At 44.3% G+C, this 23,490-nt stretch overlaps 1 protein-coding gene across 1 annotated transcript; it reads right to left on the bottom strand.

The window, feature by feature from the left end:
* Positions 1 to 723: 723 nt before the first annotated feature.
* On the bottom strand, positions 724 to 17,283 carry dusp22b (dual specificity phosphatase 22b). The gene is made up of 7 exons (XM_071361657.1): positions 17,120 to 17,283; positions 15,753 to 15,786; positions 15,489 to 15,571; positions 14,609 to 14,658; positions 13,357 to 13,431; positions 1,501 to 1,672; positions 724 to 1,253 (listed from the first exon to the last, which is right to left on the bottom strand). The coding sequence occupies exons 1-7, from the start codon at positions 17,138 to 17,140 to the stop codon at positions 1,101 to 1,103; spliced, it is 588 nt and encodes a 195-aa protein (XP_071217758.1). The 5' UTR covers positions 17,141 to 17,283; the 3' UTR covers positions 724 to 1,100.
* Between the last annotated feature and the right edge of the window lie 6,207 nt (positions 17,284 to 23,490).

Below are 23,490 nucleotides of genomic sequence, written 5' to 3' on the forward strand. Positions count from 1 at the left end.
TTTTGATATATATACATTTGAAAAAAATTCTAAAAACCTGTTTTTGCTTTGTCATTATGGGGTATTGTATGTAAATTGATGAGGGGGGGGGGAACAATTTAATCCATTTTAGAATAAGGCTGTAACATAACAAAATGTGGAAAAAGTGAAGGGGTCTGAATACTATCCGAGATGCACTGTATATAATTTTCATAATTTAGTTATATTGCTTTTAAATTGAATTTCTATTTAATTTTGTCAACCCTCCTGATAGGTGATTACAGTATTACACTGATATGGTATATTTTAGTGGAGAAGAGTGGATTCATTTCATTAACAAATAGCCTACAATATAGCCTAAATTGGTTTTACTATGGCAATACTGCTGCCCTCCAGTGGTTGTGAAATGTGCATAACCTTAAGTATCAACTGGGTCTATTTCATAGACTGTATGCTATATCTATTGGAGGTCTACACTATAGGTAAGCTGATAGGTAAGCTACAGACAAATTAAATGTAGTTACTTTTCAGAACTAGTTGCACTCATGTCCAGCCCTCTCTATCCCTCCGATGCTGACAGTGAAAGGTGGCTGAAAAGGTTGTTTTTACTGCTGTCATGCAAGGCTTCCTTTGCATTAGACACAAACAGGAAATAGACCCGAAACAGAGAGCACAGAGAATGTCTTTCTGTCATCACATGGCATCTGACAGCACACATAGCAGTTAATAACCATTTAATCACAGTGACTTGAATCCTTTTATTATTGCACAAAAAGCTGACATGGCTTCAAGAAGAAACAAATGACATGGTAACAATATTATACATTTTCAAGATTTAGAAAAACAAGTACAAATACAGAACGTGGTATACATAGCTATATACATAAAATAGGGGTAATGAAACCAGTAGTATTAGCCATAATAAAACATCAATAAACCTTCTCAAAATGGTGCATCAATCGGCCCATCCTCCCCCAGTCTTCTCCAGCAAAGGGACAACAACAGAGAGAGAGACTGGTCCAACGGCGTACTGACAGAGAGAGAACCCCCCCCCCCCCCCCCCCTTGGGGCCAGAGTGGTAACATCCCACAATGCAAGACTTAAGACCTGGATAAGGGGTCTCAGGTACCCTGCAATCCTGGAGGGGTGGGGGGCTCAATATTCACCTCCACCGCCACCCCGTTGGGTTTGAGACTCCTTGTCAACAGGATGCGGATGTCGTCCTCGTCATTGAAGGGACTCTCTTTGTACTCCTGCCGAAGCCACTCCCTGTACTGGAGAGACAGACAGCAACATACAGTATGTCAATATTCTTGTCTGTTGAGGCAGCTGTATTCTCTTCCTCAAGTAACTACAAGGCTACTCCTCTCTCTGAAGGATTTAATGCTTAACACATACATTTTTTATGATAAGAAACTCCTTTTTATTGAACTTCCATTCCCTCCAAGAGTGCCTGCATCTCTTACACTGTCACATGTACCTAGACTGACATTTCCCCCCCTGTCCTCCCTCTGTATTGACCTGGTCAGCGTGAGTGGTCTCAAACTCCTGGAGCTGGCGCTGAAACCCCAAGTTGGGGCCAGCGCAGGGCCGAGCCACCCTCACAGCAGCCAGAGCCTCCTGCCAGCCCAGCCCTGTCACTGTCATGATGTAGGCCACCACCAGGGAGACACTCCGAGACACACCCGCCAGACTGCATGGAGAGAGGAATGGATGGTTAACCTCTTAAATGTAATGGCAAAATGTAGATTCCCGCCTAAATAGAAAAGTAACTGCTATTCATGTGTAATTACATGATTCTGACATGCAAAACCGTTGCATATTTGGAAAGAAGACATCTGGGAGATTATGAGGAAATGATCAGAAGATAGATAGGAGTGGCATAGTTCAGAATACACAAGATCAAGCGCATCCAAAATACGTTTTTTATTTTTTTATTGACAAGCTATAAGTAAATAATTGATGACTAGAGCTGAAAACACATAAGATGGCTTCCACAACATGTGAACAATATCAGAAAGCAAATGGGATTGATACACCTAACAACTAGAAATGGGAATATGTTTTAGTAAGTGGTGTCAGGTGTGGACGTTTCCAAGTGTCCCTAAACCTCTCCAAAGTGGCATATGTCTGTAAATTGGATCATTCCAGTGCTAGTACATATTTGCAATCCCTAAATGCTATTTGTTCAGTATAAAAACACAATGTCTACCATATCAACCTCACTCAAACAGTGTGGTGGTGTTATGAGGTACCCAGGGTACATTCAAGTGCCCTTTCAACCTCTCCAAAGTGTCCGAATGTGGTAATTGCACTGTTTTTGCACACTGGGGGTGCCTAAAAGTTATTGTTCTTTATAAAAACTACATTTCTTAAACACCATCCTCTCTCAAACATTGTGGTGGTTTCGGGGGACATACAGGTGATTCCAAGTGTTTTTGTAGCCTCTCCAAAGTGCCTGAACGTTTAGCCTAGGCATATTTAATGTATTGGTCCCACATACAAATGAACTGTTTACAAAAACAATATAAAAGCAATAGATATGCATAAAAAATATATAAAAATGTCTTCATCAAACACAAACTTGGTTACACACGTGTCTTTCACAAAAAAAAAATTCTGAAATAGAAATAAGCTGAACTATTTACAAATGGCATTCGTGTTCGTTTCACACCCCAGATGTAGATGATTAGATTTCACTTTCACCATAGCTTGTGCATGTCATGATAGTCTTTGAAGCAGTCCCACTCTGCCAGGAAACAAAAAGCGAACTGGGATATCGGACAGAAGATCTGGCATTTCACCCCCCCCCCTGTGTTTTGTGCAATGCTTGCAGATCTTCCTTTTGTCTTTTGGCATGTGTGTTGGATAGTGGCACTCACTGTGAGGGGGGTTCTGTGGTGGTTGTGAGGTTGCTTTGGGCCCCATATTCAACACCAGCTGCTGTTGGAAGGCCAACTGGGAGCGAGGGGTTTGACCTTTGCTTTGGCCATCTGCTTGTGGAGAATAAAAGTATTTACTGTAGCAATGTCCACAAAGTGGTAAAAAAAGTATTATACCACTTCCTGGTCTTGTGGAGGACCTGGTAGTAGCCTATCAGAGCATCAAATAGGTCGACACCCCCCATGCTGGCATTGTAGTCCTTCACAGAAACAGGAATGGGGACATTCTTCCTCACCCATTGGCATTTTTCAATCTCCTTGAGACATGGTCGTTACTGAATGCCTTATGCTGTGTCGTGAGCATAGTTACTTCCCTAACAGCTTGTTAGTCCTCATCCAACGTTATGGCCCCCCTCTCCGCTGTCTTTTCATGTTGTTTACCTTGGTCTTGGGGAAACCGATTCTGTTAGGACAAATGGTGACACGAGGTCTATGAAAACTATGGGACTAGAATAACAATTGTCCACAAAGAGCTTGTACCCACCGCCAAGTAAGGGGAAGTCCATCAACTGCATAACAGAAATGGAATAATGTGTCCCTGAACAAAGGGGGGGTCAAAATCAAAAGTAACAGTCAGTATCTGGTGTGGCCACCAGCTGCATTGCTGTGAGATGTTACCCTACTCTTCCACCAAGGCACCTGCAAGTTCCCGGACATTTCTGGGGGAATGGCCCTAGCCCTCACCCTCCTATCCAACAGGTCCCAGACATGCTCAATGGGATTGAGATCTGGGCTCTTCGCTGGCCATGGCAGAACACTGACATTCCTGTCTCGCAGGAAATCACACACAGAACGAGCAGTATGGCTGGTGGTATTGTCAGGCTGGAGGGTCATGTCAGGATGAGCCTTCAGGAAGGGTACCACATGATGGAGGAGGATGTCTTCCCTGTAACCCACAGCGATGAGATTGCCTTCAATGACAACATGCTCAGTCCGATGATGCTGTGACACGCCCCAGACCATGATGGACACTCCACCTCCAAATGGATCCCGCTCCAGAGTACAGGCCTCGGTGTAACGCTCTTTCCTTCGACAATAAACGCAAATCCGACCATCAACCCTGGTGAGATGAAACCGCGACTCGTCAGTGAAGAGCACTTTTTGCCAGTCCTGTCTGGTCCAGCGACGGTGGGTTTGTGCCCATAGGCGACGTTGCTGCCGGTGATGTCTGGTGAGGACCTGCCTTACAACAGGCCTACAAGCCCTCAGTCCGGCCTCTCTCAGCCTATTGCGGACAGTCTGAGCACTGATGGAGAAATTGTGCATTCCTGGTGTAACTCGGGCAGTTGTTTCCATCCTGTACCTGTCCCGCAGGTGTGATGTTCGGATGTACCGATCCTGTGCAGGTGTTGTTACACGTGGTCTGCCACTGCGAGGACGATCAGCTGTCCGTCCTGTCTCCCTGTAGCACTGTCTTAGGCATCTCACAGTACGGACATTGCAATTTATTGCCCTGGCCACATCTGCAGTCCTCATGCCTCCTTGCAGCATGCCTAAGGCACGTTCACGCAGATAAGCAGGGACCCTGGGCATCTTTCTTTTGGTGTTTTTCAGAGTCAGTAAAAGGGCCTCTTTAGTGTCCTAAGTGTTCATAACTGTGCCCTTAATTGCCTACTGTCTGTAAACTGTTAGTGTCATAACGACCGTTCCACAGGTGCATGTTCATTATTTTTTTATGGTTCATTGAACAAGCATGGGAAACAGTGTTTAAACGCTTTACAATGAAGATCTGTGAAGTTATTTGGATGTTTACGAATTATCTTTGAAAGACAGGGTCCTGAAAAAGAGACGTTTCTTTTTTTGCTGAGTTTAGATGAAAAAGTTCCACGTGTAGGCAGAGGCTGAATCGGCTAGCACAAAGAGCTTGTAGCCCCATTTGGTCTGCTTATTTTATATATCGCTTCAAGCCAATTCAAGCCTTTGAGGCAACCATGCGCTCATCTATAGATAGATTTTGAGCAGGCTGGAAGTAAGTTTTGCATACCTCCACCATGTCATGATACAGGGGCTTGACTCTTGCAAGACGATCATACCCTGCAGTCCCTTTCTTCTGGTCATTCTCCTGATCCTTTTGTGGGTCACTCATGTGAATAGTATGGTTAATGGCCAAGAATCGAGTTTCACTCATGATGGAGGTGGGGAACTCAAACCGATTGAGTGGGGACTTGCTCCAGTTGTGAACTAGTCTTGATACCTTTACCAGTCCCATGTAAATCACCAAGGAAGTGTAGTTGAGCATGTCACCCAAGATGACAGGTTTTCAGGACATCTTCCTTCCCCCCGGCTGCTTCTTGTCCCCATACTTGTTGGTATTAGTAATTAGTGTTCCCAGTAAAGAGGTTGTAAAGTAGAGCTGAAACAGCTGTAAGGGGCTGTATGTTTCATCACTAACCAACTGTGGGCCTTTGGGTTTAAACCTAAATTGTTCTGGTTCTTCATCATCTTCAAAGACCGTATGCCACCTGTCCTCAGTTTCCTCTCCCTCTGTTGTGCTGCTTCCACTGCCTCTCCCTCTCCCTCTCCCTCTTCTCTATTGAGGCCTAGATCTCCTCCCTGCCCCCGCACCTCCAGATGAACTTGCACAGAGGGGACTGGTGCCAGGGCCTGCAATGGGGGTGGTAAAAGAGGAGTGGGGTCTTTGTGGAGTAGTGGTAGTAGAATCATCAGACGGGGTGATTGACACTGCAGTGGGGGTGGTAAAAGAGGAGTGGGGTCTTTGTGGAGTAGTGGTAGTAGAATCATCAGACGGGGTGATTGACACTGCAGTGGGGGTGGTAAAAGAGGAGTGGGGTCTTTGCGGAGTAGTGGTAGTAGAACCATCAGACGGGGTGATTGACACTGCAGTGGGGGTGGTTGAAGAGGAGTGGGGCCTTTGCGGAGTAGTGGTAGTAGAATCATCAGACGGGGTGATTGACACTGCAATGGGGGTGGTTGAAGAGGAGTGGGGCCTTTGCGGAGTAGTCGTAGTAGAACCATCAGACGGGGTGATTGACACTGAAGTGAGGGTGGTTGAAGAGGAGTGGGGTCTTTGCGGAGTAGTCGTAGTAGAACCATCAGACGGGGTGATTGACACTGAAGTGGGGGTGGTTGAAGAGGAGTGGGGTCTTTGCGGAGTAGTCGTAGTAGAACCATCAGACGGGGTGATTGACACTGAAGTGGGGGTGGTTGAAGAGGAGTGGGGTCTTTGCGGAGTAGTGGTAGTAGAATCATCAGACGGGGTGATTGACACTGAAGTGGGGGTGGTTGAAGAGGAGTGGGGTCTTTGCGGAGTAGTCGTAGTAGAACCATCAGACGGGGTGATTGACACTGAAGTGAGGGTGGTTGAAGAGGAGTGGGGTCTTTGCGGAGTAGTCGTAGTAGAACCATCAGACGGGGTGATTGACACTGAAGTGGGGGTGGTTGAAGAGGAGTGGGGTCTTTGCGGAGTAGTCGTAGTAGAACCATCAGACGGGGTGATTGACACTGAAGTGGGGGTGGTAAAAGAGGAGTGGGGTCTTTGCGGAGTAGTCGTAGTAGAACCATCAGACGGGGTGATTGACACTGAAGTGGGGGTGGTTGAAGAGGAGTGGGGTCTTTGCGGAGTAGTCGTAGTAGAACCATCAGACGGGGTGATTGACACTGAAGTGGGGGTGGTTGAAGAGGAGTGGGGTCTTTGCGGAGTAGTGGTAGTAGAATCATCAGACGGGGTGATTGACACTGAAGTGGGGGTGGTTGAAGAGGAGTGGGGTCTTTGCGGAGTAGTGGTAGTAGAATCATCAGACGGGGTGATTGACACTGAAGTGAGGGGTGAAAACCTTGACCGTCGGGGGCGCTTGCAGGGAAGGGGTGGCTCCCAAAAGTCATCATCCAAATCTTCTGCATCCTCCAATCTGTGGTGAATAAAATAAAGGGACATATTGTTGTAAGACACAGAATTACAGTTGACTACATTTACAAAATGACATTACTGTAAAGTAAAAACACCAAGCCTAAACTTTATCTGTACAGTGACTCTCATAGAAGGTGTGAAGCACACACACAATGCAAACAGTAACACTTTGGAGACAAAGACAGAGGTGAGAACCACAAATAAACAATGGCCATGAGAGTTTAGTGGCCTCTCCAAAGTTACAAAGATGAAACTTAGAACAGCAAACAGTGAACTAATATGAAACATAGACAATAACTACTTTGGAAATATATAACATTGAAATGACTTGTTACATAGGCCTATGGTAACTAAATCCAAAGCACAAAAAGCAGAAAATTAGTAAAAAAACAAAATAGCTATAGTAAATATATAGTCATGAAAATAATTTACTTACAGATCTAAAAGTGGATCCAATCCTTCTAGAAAGCAATCTTCGTCGGCCGAGTCGAAATCTTCGTTCCCCTTGAATAACAAAATGGCGCCGACCGAGATGGCCGCCTCGCTTCGCGTTCCTTGGAAAATATGCAGTATTTTGTTTTTTTATGTGTTATTTCTTACATCGGTACCCCAGGTAATCTTAGGTTTCATTACATACAGTCGGGAGGAACTACTGAATATACGATTAACGTCAACTCACCATCGTTATAACCAGGAATATGACTTTCCCGAAACGGATCCAGTGTTTTGCCTTCCACCCAATACAATGGATCTGATCCCAGCCGGGGACCCTATGCGACGCCGTAAAAGGGGAAAACGTAGCGGTCTCTTGGTCAGGCTTCGGAGACGGGCACATCGCGCTCCACTCCCTAGCATACTACTCGCCAATGTCCAGTCTCTTGACAATAAGGTTGATGAAATCCGAGCACGGGTAACATTCCAGAAAGACATCAGGGATTGCAACGTGCTCTGCTTCACGGAAACATGGCTAACTCAAGAGACGCTAACGGAGTCGGTGCAGCCAGCTGGTTTCTTCACGCATCGCGCCGACAGAAACAAACATCTTTCTGGTAAGAAGAGGGGCGGGGGGGTATGCCTTATGATTAACGAGACGTGGTGTGATCATCATAACAACACACAGGACCTCAAGTCATTCTGTTCACCTGATCTAGAACTCCTCACAATCAAATGTCGACCGCATTATCTACCAAGGGAATTCTCCTCGATCATAACCACAGCCGTATATATTCCCCCCCAAGCAGACACATCGATGGCCCTGAACAAACTTTATCTGACTCTTTGTAAACTGGAAACCACACACCCTGAGGCTGCATTCATCGTAGCTGGGGATTTTAACAAGGCTAATCTAAAAACAAAACTCCCTAAATTCTATCAGCATATCGATTGTGCTACCAGGGCTGGTAAAACCCTGGATCATTGTTATACTAACTTCCGCGACGCATATAAGGCCCTCCCCCGCCCTCCTTTCGGAAAAGCTGACCACGACTCCATTTTGTTGATTCCAGCCTACAAACAGAAACTAAAACAACAAGCTCCCGCGCTCAGGTCTGTTCAACGCTGGTCCGACCAATCTGATTCCACGCTTCAAGACTGCTTCGATCACGCGGATTGGAATATGTTCCGCATTGCGTCCAACAACAACATGGACGAATATGCTGATTCGGTGAGCGAGTTCATTAGGAAGTGCATTGACGATGTCGTACCCACAGCAACGATTAAAACATTCCCAAACCAGAAACCGTGGATTGACGGCAGCATTCGCGTGAAACTGAAAGCGCGAACCACTGCTTTTAACCAGGGCAAGGTGACCGGAAACATGACCGAATACAAACAGTGTAGCTATTCTCTCCGCAAGGCAATCAAACAGGCTAAGTCCCAGTACAGAGACAAAATAGAGTCGCAATTCAACAGCTCAGACACAAGAGGTATGTGGCAGGGTCTACAGTCTATCACGGATTACAAAAAGAAAACCAGCCCCGTCGCGGACCAGGATGTCTTGCTCCCAGACAGGCTAAATAACTTTTTTGCCCGCTTTGAGGACAATACAGTGCCACTGACACGGCCCGCTACCAAAACCTGCGGGCTCTCCTTCACTGCAGCCGAGGTGAGTAAAACATTTAAACGTGTTAACCCTCGCAAGGCTGCAGGCCCAGACGGCATTCCCAGCCGCGTCCTCAGAGCATGCGCAGACCAGCTGGCTGGTGTGTTTACGGACATATTCAATCAATCCTTATCCCAGTCTGCTGTTCCCACATGCTTCAAGAGGGCCACCATTGTTCCTGTTCCCAAGAAAGCCAAGGTAACTGAGCTAAACGACTACCGCCCCGTAGCACTCACTTCCGTCATCATGAAGTGCTTTGAGAGACTAGTCAAGGACCACATCACCTCCACCCTACCGGACACCATAGACCCACTCCAATTTGCTTACCGACACAATAGGTCCACAGACGACGCAATCGCAACCACACTGCACACTGCCCTAACCCATCTGGACAAGAGGAATACCTATGTGAGAATGCTGTTCATCGATTACAGCTCAGCATTTAACACCATAGTACCCTCCAAACTCGTCATCAAGCTCGAGACCCTTGGTCTCGACCCCGCCCTGTGCAACTGGGTCCTGGACTTCCTGACGGGCCGCCCCCAGGTGGTGAGGGTAGGTAACAACATCTCCACCCCGCTGATCCTCAACACTGGGGCCCCACAAGGGTGCGTTCTGAGCCCTCTCCTGTACTCCCTGTTCACCCACGACTGCGTGGCCATGCACGCCTCCAACTCAATCATCAAGTTTGCGGATGACACTACAGTGGTAGGCTTGATTACCAACAACGACGAGACGGCCTACAGGGAGGAGGTGAGGGCCCTCGGAGTGTGGTGTCAGGAAAATAACCTCACACTCAACGTCAACAAAACAAAGGAGATGATTGTGGACTTCAGGAAACAGCAGAGGGAGCACCCCCCTATCCACATCGACGGGTCAGTAGTGGAGAAGGTGGAAAGTTTTAAGTTCCTCGGTGTACACATCACGGACAAACTGAATTGGTCCACCCACACAGACAGCGTTGTGAAGAAGGCGCAGCAGCGCCTCTTCAACCTCAGGAGGCTGAAGAAATTCGGCTTGTCACCAAAAGCACTCACAAACTTCTACAGATGCACAATCGAGAGCATCCTGTCGGGCTGTATCACCGCCTGGTACGGCAACTGCTCCGCCCACAACCGTAAGGCTCTCCAGAGGGTAGTGAGGTCTGCAGAACGCATCACCGGGGGCAAACTACCTGCCCTCCAGGACACCTACACCACCCGATGTCACAGGAAGGCCATAAAGATCATCAAGGACAACAACCACCCAAGCCACTGCCTGTTCACCCCGCTATCATCCAGAAGGCGAGGTCAGTACAGGTGCATCAAAGCAGGGACCGAGAGACTGAAAAACAGCTTCTATCTCAAGGCCATCAGACTGTTAAACAGCCACCACTAACATTTAGCGGCCGCTGCCAACATACTGACTCAACTCCAGCCACTTTAAAAATGGGAATTGATGGAAATTATGTAAAAATGTACCACTAGCCACTTTAAACAATGCCACTTAATATAATGTTTACATACCCTACATTACCCATCTCATATGTATATGTATATACTGTACTCTATATCATCTACTGCATCTTGCCATCTTTATGTAATACATGTACCACTAGCCACTTTAAACTATGCCACTTATGTTTACATACCCTACAGTACTCATCTCATATGTATATACCGTACTCTATACCATCTACTGCATCTTGCCTATGCCGTTCTGTACCATCACTCATTCATATATCTTTATGTACATATTCTTTATCCCTTTACACTTGTGTGTATAAGGTAGTAGTTGTGGAATTGTTAGGTTAGATTACTTGTTGTTATTACTGCATTGTCGGAACTAGAAGCACAAGCATTTCGCTACACTCGCATTAACATCTGCTAACCATGTGTATGTGACTAATAAAATTTGATTTGATCCGAGTCCGACTCCAGTATTTTATTCAAAGCTTCTATGTCGGTATACTTATTCATAGTTGCTTTCTTTTTAGGTTTCTGTTCGATATTCTTAGTTTTTACCTTTTTTTTACCCCTTGAGAAGCATTTTATGCTAAAGTGATGAAATCTGTTTACAATGTAATGTAGCATCGTCTCATCTCTGAGCCAGGTAGCAATAGTTCGCATTACGCATAAAAGGTTCTAGGCCTTGCTTTGTCCCACCCAGGTCCACTGCATATCCCTGGAAAGCTTACCTCATTGGCTACAAGACTGTCAAGGTGCCATAGTAGCCAATTCCCTGTGTAATGGATGCCTGCTGTCATATTTTTGATGCGCAAAGATATAGTCACTCGGTGGACATTGGACATTCGATCTTGCCATGAAGTCATACATCATCAGATAACATTGGCAATAAGCTAGATTTGTTCCTACCAACCTAAGGATTAATTTCATACGCCCCATGTAGCGAAAACACAGACCAAATCGAAGCTTACCTTGTAAGACCCATGAGGATTTGGCATGGGTCCCCAAATCTTCAAAAGGTTCTACAGCTGCACCATCGAGAGTATCCTGACCTGTTGCATATGGCAACTGCTCGGCATCTGACCGTAAGGCGCTACAGACGGTAGTGCGTACGGCCCAGTACATCACTGGGGCCAAGCTTCCTGCCATCCAGGACCTATATAACCTGGGGCGGCAGGTATCCTAGTGGTTAGAGCGTTGGACTAGTAACCGGAAGGTTGCAAGATCGAATCCCCGAGCTGACAAGGTAAAAATCTGTCGTTCTGCCCCTAAACCCACTGTTCCTAGGCCTTCATTGAAAATAAGAATTTGTCCTTAACTGACTTGCCTGGTAAAATAAATATAATAGGTGGTGTCAGAGGAATAAAATTGTCAGAGACTCCAGTCACCCAAGTCATAGACTGTTTTCTCTGCTACCGCACGGCAAGCTGTACTAGGACCAAAAGCTTCTACCCCCAAGCCATAAGACTGCTGAACAATTAATCAAATGGCCACCGGACTATTACATTGACCCCCCCTCCATTTGTTTTGTACACTGCTGCTACTCGCTGTTTATTATCTATGCATAGTCACTTCACCCTTACCTACATGTACAAATTAGCTCAACTAACCTGTACCCCCTCACACTGACTCGGTACCGGTACCCCCTGTATATAGCCTCGTTATTACTTTGTTATTTTTTATTATTTTTACTTTAGTTTATTTTGTAAATATTTTCTTAACTCTTCTTGAACTGCACTGATGGTTAAGGGCTTGTAAATAAGCATTTCACGGTAAGGTCTACACTTGTATTCGGCCCATGTGACAAATAAAAATTGATTCGATTACATTTACATTTTAGTCATTTAGCAGACGCTCTTATCCAGAGCGACTTACAGTAGAGTGCATACATTTTTATTACATTTTTTACATACTGAGACAAGGATATCCCTACCGGCCAAGAGCAGACGCTCTTATCCAGAGCGACTTACAGTAGAGTGCATACATTTTTATTACATTTTTACATACTGAGACAAGGATATCCCTACCGGCCAAACCCTCCCTACCGGCCAAACCCTCCCTAACCCGGACGACGCTATGCCAATTGTGCGTCGCCCCACGGATCTCCCGGTTGCGGCCGGCTGCGACAGAGCCTGGGCGCGAACCCAGCCCAGCCTGGGCGCGAACCCAGAGACTCTGGTGGAGCAGCTAGCACTGCGATGCAGTGCCCTAGACCACTGCGCCACCCGGGAGACACACGATTATGATTTGTTTGATGAAAACGCTGTGTAAAATAAACATTTTGACTCTCGGCACTGGTGATCAATAACAGTAGGTCACAGGCAGATGAATAAGATATCTGTCCCGGCTTTTGGTGTGTATCAACGTATTCCGTGATTATTTTGTTTATGCTTCACAACGCTAACCGGAATGTAGGTAGCAGCCATCTTGAAATGAGGTCATCGGCTCGGCCTGCCCTTATAAATTCGTAGGCCCATATATGGTAGTAAGTCACACCAAAGATTTGAAGGCGCCGATCAATAGCCAAGATACTCAGCTTTCCGCAGACATCCTGGTTTTGCAGATAGGGGCTACCGTTCTCATACCAGCCTGAATTGAATAAAACAAATCAAATAGGGTCCCCAAATATGGGGACTTTACATTTAAGAGGGAGAGATGGATAGGAGCCGGCATGGCCATGATAGAGATAAAGGGCATGGACATCAGCAGGTCATATTAATAGACAATACATTTACTTGAATTGGAAGTCAAAGATAGAGGCTGTGGAGGCAACATTAGAACATTTATATAAAGGAAGGGTCTTCTGTATTTCTCAGAAGACCCTCACCAGAGATACCTCAAATAATTTAACAACACAATACATTCAAATCAAGATTGTTGTTTGGGGAAGTTCAAGAATAGCTTTCTGTGTTATCTGTCTATGTGCTGCTTACCATAGTCACACATGGGTTCACTTGTGAGCACTCAGATTAACCCAGAGATACAGTAACAGATGGACAAATTAAGAAGTTTATGACTCACCAGTGGACCAGACAGCCCTCTCCTTTCAGCCGGGACTCGTGCATGAACATAATGCTCTGTTTGAAGTGCTGTGTCCTGAGAATGACACACATACAGGTTATGTACAGTCATAAGCAGGTCATAACACAATAACAAACCAGTTACCATTCCCACAATGGTAACAACATTGTATCTGTTGTGGAAGACAAAGCATATAGGACAAGTAACATTAAAGTTAACAAAAAAGCTGTAAAACGGGCCCTCCACCCCAGTTATAGAAAGTGGGGGGATGAGTGGGTAACGACTCATAATGCTGAGAGGAGAACGACTCATAATAATGGCTGGAATGGAGTGAATGGAAAGGTGGAAAAACACACATGGAAACCATGTGTTTGATGTGTTCGATACTATTCCATTTATTCCGTTACAGCCATTACTATGAGCCCATACTCCAAAATTACAGTGCCATCAGCCACCTGTGGTGTGCGAGCAGTGAAGGGTATGGGTGAGGGGAGGGCCGTAGGGGTGAGCATGGGTGTGTTCTTCTAGGCCCTAGGGCCATCCATCTATCCTCCTGACAGGACCAGGATGAGCAAGTGGTGTCTGTCCATCTCTGGCTAGCCAGGGCCAGTTTAACATTTCACTTGCAGGTTTCACACACCTTGCTGGAGAGGCAAGCTGTGGGAGTAACAGGGGAGTTGACAGCGACATCTGGGTGCCTGGGTGTTAGTGTGTGCGTGAGTGCGTGCGTCTTTTTGGGGGGTGTTATAAAAATAGAGGCGCAGTGCAGACGGACGTGACAACTCATAGAGAACCAGAGACATCCTGTTCCTTCCTGCATAGAGGACCAGGCCACCTGCACTCTATACACTCAACCAGAGGAAATGTGTGTGTGCATATGTGCATGTATTTTTACAGCATCTATCTATCCACCTATTTATGCATGTATATGTTGATATGTCGGTGCTCAGTACATCTCTGCATGTTTTTTGTCTTAATCCGAATGAGTAAAAAGCATTCCATGATTTCTCATTAGCTGAATCGCCTAGTCAGCTGGTGATTTATTCAGTGCTTTGATTCACAGTCAACTGGTGAGCATGTGAAGCATATCATTTTCATATCAGGAGAACATGAACTAGAGACGCCCACACAGAGTGTGTGTGCTGGATAGAATGGATCTGACTGGTCTAGTCTGCTTCAGTCCGGTGCTGTTCTGTTCTGTTCTGTATGGTAGCCTTGTGTACTGTGTGGTGCTGTGTGTTGGGGTACTTACAGGTTTTGTGTGGGCAGGTCTGCTGCTGAGATGCATAGATAGGTAATCTCCTGCAGGAAAACATACAACTGTTATACGCTCTAACACAATTACAATCTAATAGGCAAAGCATGCCGACAGGATCGTTGTAAACACCACTCTGTACACACTATTACATAATGCTCTCAGTCTTACAAGTGTGTCTGCAAACAATAAAAACCATTATGTAAGCTTACACACCAGGTCCTATCCTATAGACTGTGTTTCTGATGTGGTGATTGCAGCTGTAGTGAGGAAGTAAAGGAATGGGACAGACTGTGCTAGTTTCTATAGGGAGTAGTAGAATATGAGAACACCAAATCCCACACAAGCTAGAGCCAGAGCACTGGGTCAGAAACTAAAATGAATACTCCTCTCTACCGCCTACACCCTCCCACAGAGCTCATACAGGCTCCAACAAATGATTTCTATTGATGTAATGTGAACCTGTTTTGTTTGGGATGGGGCCTAGTCTAATATTACACACTAAGCCACATTCCCATACTGCTGTCCTGAATTACCTGACAGACTGGTACAGGGGCAAACATATACCATGCTCTTATGGGAAGAGCAGTCATGAGGACTGACATGGGGACTGTCAATTTATTTGCTTAACCAAACTGTGTCCTCATTTTTGGATGCAAATCTTGATTTGTAACATTAACATCCATCTAAATTGGATTTTGAAACTGGATTTTGTGTGTGCGTATGATACAGACAAGCATTAAAGAACGTGTGTTAATGCATGTGTCAGGTGTCATTAGATCACGTACATTCATATAATATAATGCTGAAAGGATGTCTGATGCGGTATTTAGCCATTTTGATCTAGCGAATGGTCCACTGGGAATTGTTTTCTTACCGGCAGGATAGGAGCTGCACTGTCATGGATGGAGAGGATGTGTGTGATGTTGTTCCTTGCTAACTGTTCCCTGTCCCTCGCATCTAAAGGAAAACAAGTATTGAATGACAAACACATGAATCATCTATTAAATATTCATAGAATGTTCTCAAATATGAATGTGCAACTGAAATGTACTGGAAGGGAAAATGGTGAAGGGGTGTCTTCATTGGTCTTATCCTTCGCTCAAGCCTTTGACCAGTACAGCTGGGAAGAAACACTTACCTTTGAAGTTTCCCAAGTACAAGTCAGGCAGGACCTATGGGAAGGTAAGCATAGAATATTATTGTGTGACCTGTTATTTACATTCACCAGTGTTCTTAAACCTGACATAATTACAACAAGCATTTCATTCATTACACAAATAACTAGGCTAAGCAACCATATTACTACTTAAAACACAAGCCCCTGGGCCTATACACCTGTGCCACTATTAACAGCAAAGACGAAACTCAAATATATAGCCTGTGTTCTCAAGGAAAGACAACATGGAGGTGCAGAGACTGTATATTTAGTTTGACACCAAATACCAGAGGCGAGTGAGCTCACATAACCGACACAGTTCACTCGGATGCCACACAAAATAATAGTGATAATAAGACATGTTAATGTAGGATCTGTGTGTGTGTGTATACTACCATTCAAAAGTTTGGGGTCACTTAGAAATGTCCTTGTTTTTGAAAGAAAAGCAAAAATTTTGGTACATTGAAATAACATCAAATTGATCAGAAATACAGTGTAGACAGTGTAGTGTTGGAGTGTGCCCCTGGCTATCCATAACATTCCCTTTTACTTGAGTCACTGGGTACTTTTTCATCCACTGTGTGTGTGTGTGTGTGTGTGTGTGTGTGTGTGTGTGTGTGTGTGTGTGTGTGTGTGTGTGTGTGTGTGTGTGTGTGTGTGTGTGTGTCTGTGTGTGTGTGTGTGTGTCTGTGTGTGTGCCTGCGTCCCTCATACCTCTCCTCCCCCATCTCCAACCCAGCTGGAATAACAGTGATGAGAGGTGCAGAAAGCTTTTCCAATTGAAATGAGTTGATGACACCTGTTGTGTACACCAAGTACCAAGCCAACATTTGAGAAGGTCAATTGCTAAAGTATCCATGATGACATGTAGCCTACTGTATGTGATAAGACACAGCAATGCATTACACCCATAAGTAATATCAGCAAATGTAGCATGCTTTGATCATTTTCAACAGAAATCTGTCCAATGTGTAGCCAAGGAGTTGGACTGTAAAAGCACAACGCCTACACACCGGGTGTGTCTACTTTGATAGACAGCTAGAGTCATTAAAGTGTACAGTGTACAGTAGCATACATACAGCGACAAACAGACACTCTTATGGCAGATGGCCTGAAGTGCAATATGGTATTATGCAATTGTGCACCGATTCAATATAAATTAGACGTAATACGTGTTCATAACACCAATAGAACACACGCATTAAACACATTTTACTACACGCGTTTGATTGACATTCTATATGCATTGAAACTCCCTGTCTACAGAACTACTGTAGCCTACTCAGCGACCTTGCGTAAACTTTGCTTTAGGAGCGCATGCATAGGCTGTATATCAACGAATAACATACCTTATTGAGCCCATTACCCATTCTAAACGAAGAATTCTGTAAAACCAACAAATGGAAATTACGGCATTTATTGTTGTACTCTTGTTTCGAGAAGTAGGTCTCCAACGGCTTTCCCACGAGCTCCCCAAATTGCGAGCGATCGAGGACTCACACAGTCTGCAGCAGCGCTGTTCCATAAAGCTCCCGATGTTTTCAATGCTTCCTGGGATATGTAGTTTTTGCTTATCTAGAGAGGCATGGTCTCTGTAAATGAAGGATGGCAGGCCTACGCTTATTTTTATATTCACCATTTTTATACAGTCTATGCCATAGACTCTATGGGTAGGCTTCACCTACAGTGGGCTCCAAAATGACTAGCACCACTGACTGGCAATGCACAAACAATACTTAAAAATATATAAAAAATATAATTAGAGATAAACTCAAAATACCAACTTGTGAGAAATACTGTACATTTTTTTATTTTATTTTTTTATTTCACCTTTATTTAACCAGGTAGGCTAGTTGAGAACAAGTTCTCATTTGCAACTGCGACCTGGCCAAGATAAAGCATAGCAGTGTGAACAGACAACACAGAGTTACACATGGAGTAAACAATAAACAAGTCAATAACATGGTAGAAAAAAAAGAGAATCTATATACAATGTGTGCAAAAGGCATGAGGTAGGCAATAAATCGAATAATTACAATTTAGCAGATTAACACTGGAGTGATAAATCATCAGATGATCATGTGCAAGAAGAGATACTGGTGTGCAAAAGAGCAGAAAAGTAAATAAATAAAAGCAGTATGGGGGGTGAGGTAGGTAAATTGGGTGGGTAGTTTACAGATGGACTATGTACAGCTGCAGCGATCGGTTAGCTGCTCAGATAGCAGATTTTTAAAGTTGTTGAGGGAGATAAAAGTCTCCAACTTCAGAGATTTTTGCAATTCGTTCCAGTCGCAGGCAGCAGAGAACTGGAAGGAGAGGCGTCCAAATGAGGTTTTGGCTTTAGGGATGATCAGTGAGATACACCTGCTGGAGCGCGTGCTGCGGGTGGGTGTAGCCATCGTGACCAGTGAACTGAGATAAGGCGGCACTTTACCTAGCATAGCCTTGTAGATGACCTGGAGCCAGTGGGTCTGACGACGAACATGTAGCGAGGGCCAGCCGACTAGGGCATACAGGTCGCAGTGGTGGGTCGTATAAGGTGCTTTAGTAACAAAACGAATGGCACTGTGATAAACTGCATCCAGTTTGCTGAGTAGAGTATTGGAAGCTATTTTGTAGATGACATCGCCGAAGTCGAGGATCGGTAGGATAGTCAGTTTTACTAGGGTAAGTTTGGCGGCGTGAGTGAAGGAGGCTTTGTTGCGGAATAGAAAGCCGATTCTTGATTTGATTTTGGATTGGAGATGTTTGATATGAGTCTGGAAGGAGAGTTTGCAGTCTAGCCAGACACCTAGGTACTTATAGATGTCCACATATTCTAGGTCGGAACCGTCCAGGGTGGTGATGCTAGTCGGGCGTGCGGGTGCAGGCAGCGAACGGTTGAAAAGCATGCATTTGGTTTTACTAGCGTTTAAGAGCAGTTGGAGGCCACGGAAGGAGTGTTGTATGGCATTGAAGCTCGTTTGGAGGTTAGATAGCACAGTGTCCAAGGAAGGGCCGGAAGTATATAGAATGGTGTCGTCTGCGTAGAGGTGGATCAGGGAATCGCCCGCAGCAAGAGCAACATCATTGATGTTATTATTAACATTATTAATGTTTCAATGGAACCAACCAAAATTATACAATTATTTAATACAAAATACATTTCACCAAAATCAAGGTTTCATAATTATTGGCACTCCTCACTTAGTACTTAGAGCAACCACCTCTGGCAAGGATAACAGCAAGGTTAAGTAACACATTTGGAGGGATTTTGGACCATTTCTCTACACAGATCCTTTCAGGATCCTTCACATTTTTGGGTTTCAACTGCCCTCTTCAACTCAGCCCACAGGTTTTTGATTGGATTGACTTGTCACAGAACCATTTCTGTGTGGATCTTGAGGTATATTTTGGGTCATTGTCTTGTTGGAAAGTCCACCTACGGACAAGTTCCAGCCTTCTGGCAGAGGCAACCAGATTGTCAGCCAAAATTGCCTGATACTTGGTGGAATTCATTATGCCATCAATCTTAACTCGTGCCCCTGTACCTCTGGAATTAAAACAGCCCCAAAACATCACTGACCCACCACCATATTTCACCATGGGTATGAGGTGCCTCTCCTTGTATGCATCTCTGTTTCGACGCCAAACATGCCGGTGCTGTATCTGACCAGAGCACCTTCTTCCAGTCATAATTGAAATGACGTTTGGCAAACTCCAAGCACTTGCGTCTGTGTCTTGGGGTCAGAAAGGTCTTTCTTCTGGCAACCCTTCCAAAGAGCCTGTGGTTGTGGAGGTGGCATCTGATGGTGCTTTTTGAAACCTGGTGACCCCAAGACGCCACCAAGGCCTGCAATTATTTCACAGTGATTCTTGGGGGTTTTGTTGCTTCTCTCACCATCCTCCTCCCTATCCTGGGGGGGGAAATGCATTTCCGTCTACCCGTGAAGCTTTCAACTGTTCCATATTTTTTTTAAATAATTGCCCTGACAGTGCTCAGTGGTATATTCAATCATTTGTGGATCTTCTTGTAGCCATTACCAGATTTATGAAGGTCTATGACCATCTGTCTCTTTTGAACTGCCAGATATTTTGTTTTCTTCATGGTGTTGGATGACAAAGGGATATTACCTACATGTTACCTCATTTTTATACCCTAATGAAACAGGAAGTGATGTAATGGCTCAATATAGTTCCTTAAGACTTAGATAAACTTAAATAAGTCAAATTTAATTCCTGGTTTAATTTTGGTAGATGTTATTTACAATAAGCTTTAAGGGTGCCATTAATTGTGAAACCTTGATTTGGAGGACATTGATTTTAAATTAAATCAATAAATTATTTTGGTGGGTCCCATTGAAACATGAATAAAGTACAGTATTTCTCACATGTTGGTATTTTGAGTTCATCTCAATAATTATATTGTTTATATTTTTTAAGTATTGTTTGTGCATTGCCAGTCAGGGGTGCCAGTCATTTTGGAGCCCACTGTATAGGCAATAGGCATACAGTCAAAGATCTCTCAACTCATGAATGAAGGAATGGACATAGAGTTGTTTTCTCTAGTGTCAAAACAAAAGTATTCTAATTTCACGACATACATACTCATTTTGGGTAAAAGCCACTTACTCAACATTTTTGTTTATGTAACGGTGTTGAGGAGCAGGGATTGAACAAAAACGCAGCGTCGTGATAAGACATGATATTTATTTAAACAACCGAAAACACGACGAACACTTGAATAGAAACAAAACAACAAAACACGTAGACTGACCTGAACGTAAGAACTTACATGAAACACGAAGAACACACGAACAGGAAAAACAGACTACACAAAAACCGAACGAACAAACAAACCGAAACAGTCCCGTGTGGCGTAACATACACTGACACAGACACAGGAGACAACCACCCACAAACAAACAATGTGACACCACCTACCTTAATATGATTCTCAATCAGAGGAGATGAAAACCACCTGCCTCTAATTGAGAACCATATCAGGTACCCATTAAACCAACATAGAAACACAAAACGTCAAACACATACAAAATAACAGAAAACCGGTCAGGAACGTGACAGTTTATCATATTTTTATTTATTTCGCCTTTATTTAACCAGGTAGGCCAGTTGAGAATCAGTTTTCATTTACAACTGCGACCTGGCCAAGATAACGCAAAGCAGTGCGACAAAAACAACAACACAGAGTTACACATGAGATAAACAAACGTACAGTCAATGACACAACAGAAAAATCTGTATACTGTGTGTGCAAATTAAGTAAGCAGGTAAGGCAATAAATAGGCCATAGTGGCGAAGTAATTAAAATGTAGAAATTTACACTGGAGTGATATACAGTGGGGAGAACAAGTATTTGATACACTGCCGATTTTGCAAGTTTTCCTACTTACAAAGCATGTAGAGGTCTGTAATTTTTATCATAGGTACACTTCAACTGTGGGAGACGGAATCTAAAACAAAAATCCAGAAAATCACATTGTAGGATTTTTAAGTAATTCATTTGCATTTTATTGCATGACATAAGTATTTGATCACCTACCAACCAGTAAGAATTCCGGCTCTCACAGACCTGTTAGTTTTTCTTTAAGAAGCCCTCCTGTTCTCCACTCATTACCTGTATTAACTGCACCTGTTTGAACTCGTTACCTGTATAAAAGACACCTGTCCACACACTCAATCAAACAGACTCCAACCTCTCCACAATGGCCAAGACCAGAGAGCTGTGTAAGGACATCAGGGATAAATTGTAGACCTGTACAAGGCTGGGATGGGCTACAGGACAATAGCCAAGCAGCTTGGTGAGAAGGCAACAACTGTTGGCACAATTATTAGAAAATGGAAGAAGTTCAAGATGACGGTCAATCACCCTCGGTCTGGGGCTCCATGCAAGATCTCACCTCGTGGGGCATCAATGATCATGAGGAATGTGAGGGATCAGCCCAGAACTACACGGCAGGATCTGGTCAATGACCTGAAGAGAGCTGGGACCACAGTCTCAAAGAAAACCATTAGTAACACACTACGCCGTCATGGATTAAAATCCTGCAGCGCACGCAAGGTCCCCCTGCTCAAGCCAGCGCATGTCCAGGCCCGTCTGAAGTTTGCCAATGACCATCTGGATGATCCAGAGGAGGAATGGGAGAAGGTCATGTGGTCTGATGAGACAAAAATAGAGCTTTTTGCTCTAAACTCCACTCGCCGTGTTTGGAGGAATAGAAGGATGAGTACAACCCCAAGAACACCATCCCAACCGTGAAGCATGGAGGTGGAAACATCATTCTTTGGGGATGCTTTTCTGCAAAGGGGACAGGACGACTGCACCGTATTGAGGGGAGGATGGATGGGGCCATGTATCGCGAGATCTTGACCAACAACCTCCTTCCCTCAGTAAGAGCATTGAAGATGGGTCGTGGCTGGGTCTTCCAGCATGACAACGACCCGAAACACACAGCCAGGGCAACTAAGGAGTGGCTCCGTAAGAAGCATCTCAAGGTCCTGGAGTGGCCTAGCCAGTCTCCAGACCTGAACCCAATAGAAAATCTTTGGAGGGAGCCGAAAGTCCGTATTGCCCAGCGACAGCCCCGAAACCTGAAGGATCTGGAGAAGGTCTGTATGGAGGAGTGGGCCAAAATCCCTGCTGCAGTGTGTGCAAACCTGGTCAAGAACTACAGGAAACGTAAGATCTCTGTAATTGCAAACTAAGGTTTCTGTACCAAATATTCAGTTCTGCTTTTCTGATGTATCAAATACTTATGTCATGCAATAAAATGCAAATTAATTACTTAAAAATCATACAATGTGATTTTCTGGATTTTTGTTTTAGATTCCGTCTCTCACAGTTGAAGTGTACCTATGATAAAAAATGACAGACCTCTACATGCTTTGTAAGTAGGAAAACCTGCAAAATCGGCAGTGTATCAAATACTTGTTCTCCCCACTGTATGTGCAGATGAGGATATGCAAGTAGAAATACTGGTGTACAAAAGAGCAGAAAAACAAAAACAAATATGGGGATGAGGTAGGTACAGTTGAAGTCGGAAGTTTACATACACCTTAGCCAAATACATTTAAACTCAGTTTTTCACAATTCCTGACATTTAATCCTAGTAAAAATCCCCTGTCTTAAGTCAGTTAGGATCACCACTATATTTTAAGAATGTGAAATGTCAGAATAATAGTAGAGAGAATGATTTATTTCAGCTTTTATTTCTTTCATCACATTCCCTGTGGGTCAGAAGTTTACATACACTCAATTAGTATTTGGTAGCATTGCCTTTAAATTGTTTAACTTGGGTCAAACGTTTCAGGCAGCCCTCCACAAGCTTCCCACAATAAGTTGGGGGAATTTTGGCCCATTCCACCTGACAGAGCTGGTGTAACTGAGTCAGGTTTGTAGGCCTCCATGCTCGCACATGCTTTTTCAGTTCTGCCCACAAATTTTCTATAGGATTGAGGTCAGGACTTTGTGATGGCCACTCCAATACCTTGACTTTGTTGTCCTTAAGCCATTTTGCCACAAATTTGGAAGTATGCTTGGGGTCATTGTCCATTTGGAGACCCATTTGCAACCAACCTTTAACTTCCTGACTGTTCTCTTGAGATGTTGCTTCAATATATCCACATAATTATCCTCCCTCATGATGCCATCTATTTTGTGAAGTGCATCAGTTCTTCCTGCAGCAATGCACCCCCACAACATGATGCTGCCACTCCCGTG

The sequence above is a fragment of the Salvelinus alpinus genome, chromosome 23, assembly GCF_045679555.1.
Source record: "Salvelinus alpinus chromosome 23, SLU_Salpinus.1, whole genome shotgun sequence".
NCBI classification, from domain to species: Eukaryota; Metazoa; Chordata; class Actinopteri; order Salmoniformes; family Salmonidae; genus Salvelinus; species Salvelinus alpinus.